We start from the raw sequence: 9,205 nt of genomic DNA on the forward strand, positions 1-9,205 counted from the left end.
CACTCAGATTTTAAAATGCTTTTTTTGTAGAAACAGTACCAAGATAAATACTTGCGCTGGTTTGGGCTGAAGTGGAGTTAACTTTCTCACAGTGGCTAGTATGGGGCTATGTTTAGGATTTGTGCAGGGCACAGGGCTGATAATGCAGAGATGTTTTTTATTGCTGAGCAGAGCTTACACAGAGCCAAGGCTTTGCTGCTTTCCGTACTGCCACACTGGCAAGGAAGTTGGGGATGCATGGGAGATTGGGACACAGCTGGGACAGGTGACCCAAACTGACCAAAGGGATATTCCACACCATATGACATCATGCTCAGTATATAAGGTGGGAGGAAGAAGGAGGAAAGGGGCACATCTGGAGTGATGGGGTTTGTCTTCCCAAGGAACCGTTACGCGTGATGGGCCCTGCTCTCCTGGAGATGGCTGAACACCTTCTGTCTGGGGGAAGCAGTGAATTAATTCCTTGTTTTGCTTAGCTTGTGTGTGCAGCTTTTGCTTTCTCTATTAAAGTGTCTTTATCTCAGTCAATGAGTTTTTGTAGCTTTTACCCTTCCAATTCTCTCCCCTATCCCATGGGTGGGGAGTGTGTGAGTGGCTCTGTGGTTCTTGGCTGCTGCCTGGGGTTAAACCACAACAATACTTCAACTAGCTGTACATAAAACTCTCCAGAAGTATTCAAAGGCAGTCTTTTTACACACATCCAACATTGCTTGTTTCACAAAAAAAGGATATTCAAGGACAAGAAGGTTATTTAGTAATAACTTTAGAAACTAACCACGACCAGGATTAGAGATTTTATATGATACTCAACTTCTAGCAAAATCTGTAGGTAACACATGCTGACAAAATGACACTAGACTAACAGAAGGAACAAAAACCTTCCTAGGTTATCCAAGTTGTTTTGGAAAGCAAATACAACAACAATGTATGATGTATATCAGGCAATTATTTTCTGAGGCTCTTTATGAAGCCACTGGGATCTCTGCAGAGGCACTTCTATCAGAAGGCTGATGCCTAAAACTGTAATTTGGAGTAAAGAACCTCTTTTTCCTAAGGGAAAAAAATTCTAGAAGACACAGAATATCACAAGAGCAGAAACATTTGAACACTACAAAATGCTAAAGCGATTAAGAAGAATTGAAACAGATTTCTTCAATTTAAAGCATTTTATAAAATAAAGGATCAATCCTTCCTCCCAGGCAAGCTACAAAAGGCTAGGAGTCTTCAGTGATTACCTTGCTAAGCAAAGAAGTCTTCTTCTACTGAGCTACATATTAGCTCATGTATTAGCTATTATTAGCTATAATATAGCTACTTTGATACATATATGAACACAGCATCCTCACTGAGCAGTAGCTGGGGTGGGATTAAACAAACAAAAACCCACATGAACCATAAATGCACACAGAAGTTCTCAGGTGTTTGGGAATGGTGAGCGATTTAGAAGGGTCTTGGATGCTAAAATTTAACCAAGTTGGACAGTTTTCAGTACATAACAATAGCCTTAAATAGAATCACTTGGGTGATGTAGGAATTGAACATGGAATCAGCTACCTTACAAGTGTAATAGAAGAAGCAGAACTATTTGTTTTCATAAATACCTCACATAATATTTTTCATAACGACTATTTCATCAATACCTCAGTGTTTGAGCTCACCTGCCTTGCAGTTACTACACTTCTAAAGACCCTAATGTGTCCAGTTCTAGACTTCCCATTTTGACACAAGACTTGTGTGGATTCACTTTCCCAATGATGAGCCTCTGCCTGAGTCTAACCAGAGCACTCCATCACCTGTTCCATCCTGCCCTCGGACCAGCCCATTCCCTGATCAGGCATGCACAGCTGCCTTCACTCACTCTGTTTCATCAGTGCCATTCCACTGGTTTCCTGTCAACCAGCTGAAGTAGGAAATAACAGACAAATTCAGTTAAGCATATTTTGTTATAGCCAAACATCTCACTTTCTGGACTTTTTATTTCCAATAAAGATTAACAGCAAAGTGGTGATGAACAAGAAGTTGTCTTAATTATCGGTCTTTAGGAGGATTAGGATTCCTGCGTCTTCTGTGATACCTAGAAGAAATGAAGGCTGCAATGAATGCAAGCTGTGGATAGTCTGATTTTCCTGATATTTCTGCCCCCAGTGACAGATCTGAGGTTATACAAGTAAGCAAAACACAAGATACAGGAGCACAACCCATTGCCACTCATTAGATGTCATCTCTGTTGTTTGTGGAGTTACATAACACTACTCATTTCTATTGCTACATCTGCTACAAGCACGCAATAATTCAATCAGTTCTACAGCTGAATAGGCACAAAGGCTGCTCTATATTCTTAATCCTTTGTGTCAAGTTAATTTTATTACATGGTCAGCTTTCCTTTTGGCTAGAACGATTGCTATAGAACAAAGAGAGCTGATGTTGAAAGGAGTTGTGCAGACTGTACCTTAGAGAGTGTAATAATTTGCAGACAAACTAAAAACCAAATTCTTCGCAACCAAAAATGATCCATACTTTCCTCTTAATTATGCACCCTAAAACAAGATAAATCCTGTTTGATCCTCATTACAGGAACACCTCCCCTTTTGCCATAAAAGTCCTACTGTTCCATTCCTTATATCTATTCCCAAAGCACAATAATTGAAAAGCTTTCTGTGGACAACAACAAAATTTGTCTGTATCACATCTCCGTGGCTATCAGATTAGCAGCTACCAAAAGATGCAGTAACATGGACTGGAAGGGAGCTACACAAACCGGAATGCTGTTTGTTTCCATTACTATATTTGAATGTACACAGTTCCTCTTTAAGCTCAGTCATAAATTTGCACCTCTGCTCCTCTTCGATTTCTGAATACGAGGCACACCAGGGTGCACTTTTCACCATTTCAAATGAGAAACCTCTACTCCTCTACTCTACTCCTACTTATTAAGTCTGAGAATTACCCCATTGATATTTCTTTCTGAAGAGCTGTTAAGGAATAGACAGTGCATGTTTCCAAGCTGCATTTGGTTATGCCCATTGAGAGTATTTTACGTACTAGACTCTGTTACACAACTTTAATCATTCGAGCCAGTAGTTAACTGGTATGAGAAATGTCTACTCAGTGACACATCTTACAAAAAAAAGCAGCAGCAAAGGCTACCAAAGGGGCACCGTTAAGAATTTAACAGATCCTTCTATTTACACAACACTGCATTTAAAATTCTATGTGAGAGTCCACATGACTTATCCTAGGTTGAATCTGGTCATTAAATTCTTTCTGTATTTCCCTTTACCTCCAAAAGGAACAAACATTAAAAAGAAAATACTTACTGTCCCACGGGATACCAGCGATGTTTTGTTGTGTAAAACATTTTGCTGAGCTCTTCAATTGTAGGACCTTTACTGTTCTTCAGCTCTTTTTCACTCAATCTGGATTTTAAAACTTGGTCAAGGTTTTCTTCTTTATTATTCACTGGATCTGGGCGTGGAATGGGCTATAAAACAGCAGTGTATATATATGTCATTTTTCTCCTATTTTTTTTTGTTTTAGACAGTCAAAAAGCCAAGCTACATAAGAGCAAACTGTAATGCCTTGTATAGCTGAAACCAAAGGAATACAGAAGAATGCCTGTAACTGTACAGGCTGTTTATTGCCCCTGCCTGCCACAGCACTGTGGAGCAGATGCCTAGAAATATCTAATTAGCCCAGGTGCTGCAGCTCATTACCTACCCCTAAAATCAGCATTCTTGTCATCACTATTGCTAATCTCATTCTTACAATTCACTAGCTGAATCATAAGCTTCAGTTCTACTAACACAAAAGTATTCATATCATTCCTATTTAGAACTTGATTCACAGTGACAATCATCATTGCTAAAAAGCTGTTAGATGATGTGTACCTTTAAGGAGAACATCACTTCTAAATGTTTATGTATCTGCTTAGACCAAGATGCTTTTCAACTGGAAGCCTAACTACTAGCAGTATTACAAATATTTTTCCCTCTTTTAGTTTTTCACACTTGTTTTCCCTGAGACATGTGCAACTGATAAATTTTAAAACACCAATATGTAACTGGCAGGAAAAGAGTGCCAAATTGTTTTAAGTTTCACAGAGAGAAATTGCCACATTGGGTACATCAGCAACATAGCTACAATCTGCAGTATTTTACTAGCACATGAGATCTGAAAATTGAAACAAAAAGTGTATATTAGAAAAGTTTATCTAAATGTTAAACTACAATATTAGACTTACTTTTGTTAGCATAAAGAACACATTGAAAGTACTACTGATAGATAAAAGTCAATATTTAAAGCTTTTCTGTGGCTTTTATGAACTCAGAGTGCTGAATGGAATTTAAGGTTCAAGTTGAAAAGAGCATCAGCACCATTTCTTCATATCCTCTTGCCCAGACTGAGGCATCTGCACACAGTGGGATGTGTGAACTATAACCTGCATTCCAAACAGCCTCTCTGAGTATTACACTCATAGACAGACACTAGTTTTCTCTCAGTAATACACTCAAAAGTTTCCTTTGTAGTGCACAAGTATTTTAGTGCCTCATTTAATACTATTTGAGTGACTATATGCTGTGATACCTGAGCTTTTTTTGCTCTGCAACTTTCCCTCAATTCACCTAAGAGAAAGGTCCTTCCCATGGCAACGGCTATATTCATTATTCACTTACTTCACAGACGTGCTGATCACATACTAAAAAGTACCTCAGTATTTTAAATTTAAAAAGATGCCCTAAAGACTCAAATCTGTGGACAACTAAATGCCTTGACGAGTCAGAAATATAAATGTGTGCATTGTGTCATACTTCTGTATGCTCATAAGGAATCTCAAGCGAAGGGTGGTAGCAGACAATGGTCTTCAAATCTGATGTCACTGCAAGTTCCACTTTGCTATAAAAACAAAACAAACTCTTATCATTTTCAGAAATCTGAGCAGCCCAAGTCCCAACGAAAACTGGATGTGATCCTGCATTTATGAATCCTTTATAATCTTCTATAAAATAAGGGTCACAAATACTTGATCTGAACTTCCATTTCTTTGTTTCCCCCAGTCATCTTCATCTTTCTTTTTGGATGGAGAGGGAAAAAAGGGCTAAAAGAAAGTATTAAAAAATAGCTGGAAATATGGGTTGGAAAAAAAAATCGTTAACAATTTGGATAGTTGCATATAAAACTCTAACTAGATGGGGATAATGATCTCTAGGACAACAGGTGGATTCACCATCCCTGGAGGTTTTCAAGACTGGATGTGGCACTTAGTGCCATGGTCTAGTAACCATGGCAGGGTTGTACTTGATGATCTTGGAGGTCTTTTCCAACTTGATTAATTCTATGATTCTATGCCTTTGCAAGAAGTATGGCACCTATGATTGAAAAACAGGAAACAAAACTGTTTGGGGTTCCAACTTTTATATTTGGTAAACAATGATGAACAAGAAATCCCACTGAGAGTTTCCTTGTGGGAATATGACTTTTCTCACCTTCCTTCCCCTCTCCATGATACATTAAGCTTCCTAAACCCTTGCATGACATGGATTCTGTGTTTCTCACTATATTTGCATCCTCTTTTCCCATTTCTACACAAGTTTCTCATGCAGCAGCACAAAAATACCTGGACTTTATGTGAACAACAAGCATCAATGGAAATGACTACTCCAAGCTACTTTTGCTCTTCCACAAACAAAACTACAGAGGTACTGGGGTCAACAACATAGAATCATCAAGGCTGGAGGAGACCTCTAAGACCATCAAGTCTAACCACTATCCTGCTACTCTGCTCTAACCCCTAAATTATATTCACCATTGTCAGATCCAGATGCTTCTTAAACACTTCCAGTGACTCCACCAGCTCCATGGGTAGCATGTTTAGAATGAGTCCTGCATGATTTTTCATTACACTTATTTTTTGAAATATTACCTTCACAATCATTACTATCGTAAACAGCACTTTAGCTAAAATTACTACACATATCCAGTGCTGGCAGAAGACATACTTGATACCATTACGTGACAACTTCATGACAGAGAAAGTAGCCCTAGAATAAACATTACAAAAGAAAGGCCACACATAAAGCACATTTACATACCAATTGTAGTCTTCAGGGAGAATCGAGTATGTAGATTTATGACAAGCATGATACACAGCACCATCTGCAAAAAAACCAAACTTAAACAGAGAACACTGATGTAAAACCAAGCAGAGCTGTGCCCAATTTAGGAATGTTTACATTTTCAAATTTCATTCTGTTTCAAATCTTAATCAGGGACTATAATCATACTCAGATGAACAAAGCCCAAATACTGTCTAAAGAGACGTCAGCTGGACTTCACAGATTTCTAGTGCAATCAAAAAGATACAGTATCCAAGTAACTATGACCTATATGTATCTTTCCAGTTGTATTGTTTTCCTAAGAAAAATGACAGTGTGAACAAAATACCTACAGATTTCACCATTAGAGAGCATTCTCTATATACGCAATGAACATTACCTTATGACTCACAGGGAGGATCATAATTTCATTCATAGCAATATTTATTATAAAAATCTGGATGAGGGGCTCTGACTGGGTAAGCAGACAAATGTTTTCCTCATGAGGACATTCAACCAGTGGGACTGGGACTCAGGCAGGTCTGTGCAGTCTATGTCCTCGGAGATTTCAAAGACCCAGCAAGCCCTGAGTGACCTGATGTGACTGCAGAGCTGACCCTGCTTTGAGCAGGAGCTTGGATCACAGACCACCCAAAGGCCCTTTCCCATGGTTTGATTCCCATTTTTATAGAATCATAGAATCATTTAGGTTGGAAAAGACTTTTAAGATCATAGTGTCCAACTGCAAACCTAAAGTAAGGTGTTAAACAGTAACAGTCAGGAATCATACTATGGGCATCTTGCCTTCCACAACAGTGCATGCCTAAGACGGGCCTGGGAGGTGCCTGTAGCTGCTGTGAAATCCCTTGCTTTATTGCTGGAGCCTGACACAAATCCACATGGAAATTTCTGAGTCCAGTGAAGTTTCTTTTACCACTACACTTTAAGAACAGAATTATGATCACAAGAACCAAGTTTTCACACATTCTGAGCCTTCTGTTTTCAAGTAAGTCACAAAAAAGTTTTAACTTTTTGCTGACATTATTTGATGTAGACTACCTTTAGTTTTAATACAAATAGTGTTCTTCTTGGCTGTTCATAGTGGAGGGCGAGAGCATTCACTATGTCAAGACTGGGAAAGCTGAAAGAACCAAGAAGAAGCTTTTGTGTAGCTATTTTCATCTCAGAAATCTTTAAGATGTAGAATTCTTAAATTCAGAATTTCTGTTAGCACTTCCATGCTTCAGTTCTTTTAATTAAACCATTCTTAGTTATTAAGAAGCTAAGTTCTGGTAAACTCTTACTGCAAATAGTTTGTCTTTCTTCCTAAGATTTCTTTCCTGTCCTTGCCCACTAACCTCTAAAATGTAACATGCCCATTATATTTTCTCAATTAGTCTTTTCTACCACATTTACTATCTCTCCTACATCTTTTTACTGACATCTAAAACATGGGCAAAAAAATCTAAGGAACAATAGTGCCTATTATCACTTGTTCTCTGCTAAATAATGAGACTTTACTGTAGCCTTTCCTCAGCACTGTCTCTAAGTCTGAAAAAAAGAAATTCAAACCTTCAATGACAATCAGTGGTAAGAGGTGTGGTATTTACAAGCTGATTAATAAATTAGAGGACTATCATATGTGGACCATAAAGCTTGAAAACAAAAAAAACCCCAACAAATCCTTCAATTACTAGCAGAGAGCACAGACTATCAGACTTGATTCTGTTCAAATACAAATATCAATTCTATGTTTCCATTACTTTAAACAGTACAGGAAAGAGGTTCTCAAGGAACAGGTTTTAGTATAGGATTTGTACAATGCATCACTACTTACTCTGCAGTGAGGCCTGTTTACAGGCTGCTGCTGAACGCATCCACAAGAGGCTGGACCAGGCAGTTCTAAGTGACACTGCCATGCTGACAGCAGAGAGGAAACCACTCCTGGATAAGATGGAACTCAAAGAGACATCATATCCTTCTCCTCTGCAGAATGCCCTCTGAAAGAAACCGGTTTTGTAACTGTTCAGGATACAAAACATTGAATAACTTAAGGATAAATAAAGTGTGTGCAGTTTATTCTTCATTATTTGTCAACTGTCTAGAAGTCCTTAGTATTTAAGATACTGGTACCTGGTCTCCTTAATAGTCAAGAGTAGTACAAGATTTTATTTACCAAGAGGTAGTCTTTGAAGGTACATCATTAACTTTAAACAAAAAGCTTCCATGCTTGGGTCTTCTCACAGGTTTTTCTACTGGTACTCACCCACCTAAAATTTGCATCCTCCCTTTTGCACACTCCATAGAATTATTCCTGACACATGCTTTTCCTGTTCACAATGTAAATATCATCACCCAGTATAAAAACAGAAGTACTTAAAAATAACACTTGCTGTAGTTAAACAAATTGTCTAAATGCAGTGTATTTCATCCATCTCAAAAGCAAAATAAAACTAAGAAACATAGACTTTTAGGGGTTGGAATGGACCCTATAGATCATCTAGTCCCAACCCCTTGCCATGGGCAGAGACAGATCCTCACTAGATCAGGCTGCTCAAGGCTCATCCAACCTGGTCTTGAACACTGCCAGGGTTGGGGCAGCCACCACATCCCTGGACAACCTGTGCCAGTGTCTCACCACCCTCACAGCAAAAAACCTTTTCCTAACATCAATCAGAATACCTTAAATATTTCACGGAAGCAGAAAGACACACATAAACTTCTAATGTTTTACTGTCTACTGAAAAAAAAAAATAAAACTGCATCAGAGAGAACCTTAAGAACGCTTGAAAAAGCATCACTGGAGTCAGTTTCAAGACACACTCCTGAAAAATAAACAATGAAGAAACGAGACCTCTTTATGATTCTGCATCATTTTCTCTACCCGTGGCTAGTGCTGCTGAGGTAAGAGGACACTAACGCAGCATGTGCAGAGCCGCTCACACCTTGCCCTTGAAAGCTAACGGCCCAGGGTGCGAGGAGCGCGCCGTGCCCAGGGGTCAGGCAGCAGCGCTGGAGTTCAAACGGAGACATTGCCACGGCCGGGGCGGCACCGAGGGAACACGGGGGGAACGCGAAAGCGGCACGGGAGGGAGGGAAGGGAAGGGAAGGGA

At 39.1% G+C, this 9,205-nt stretch overlaps 1 protein-coding gene across 1 annotated transcript; it reads right to left on the reverse strand.

Annotated features, from left to right (window-relative positions):
• Positions 1-1,941: 1,941 nt before the first annotated feature.
• Positions 1,942-8,092, reverse strand: MRPL42 (mitochondrial ribosomal protein L42). Its single transcript, XM_009079874.1, has 5 exons — positions 7,930-8,092; positions 6,090-6,153; positions 4,809-4,893; positions 3,318-3,481; positions 1,942-2,074 (listed from the first exon to the last, which is right to left on the reverse strand). The coding sequence occupies exons 1-5, from the start codon at positions 8,009-8,011 to the stop codon at positions 2,029-2,031; spliced, it is 441 nt and encodes a 146-aa protein (XP_009078122.1). The 5' UTR covers positions 8,012-8,092; the 3' UTR covers positions 1,942-2,028.
• Between the last annotated feature and the right edge of the window lie 1,113 nt (positions 8,093-9,205).

The sequence above is a fragment of the Acanthisitta chloris genome, unplaced genomic scaffold, assembly GCF_000695815.1.
Source record: "Acanthisitta chloris isolate BGI_N310 unplaced genomic scaffold, ASM69581v1 scaffold23218, whole genome shotgun sequence".
NCBI lineage: Eukaryota > Metazoa > Chordata > Aves > Passeriformes > Acanthisittidae > Acanthisitta > Acanthisitta chloris.

Excerpts from the sequence above, each read along its gene's own strand:
- MRPL42 (XM_009079874.1), bottom strand. The coding sequence starts at position 8,011 with ATGGCAGTGTCACTTAGAACTGCCTGGTCCAGCCTCTTGTGGATGCGT. Across the intron at positions 6,154-7,929 it reads TAAACAGGCCTCACTGCAGA|ATGGTGCTGTGTATCATGCT; the intron begins GTAAGTAGTGAT and ends GTTTTTTTGCAG. Across the intron at positions 3,482-4,808 it reads TTCCTTATGAGCATACAGAA|CCCATTCCACGCCCAGATCC; the intron begins GTATGACACAAT and ends GCTGTTTTATAG.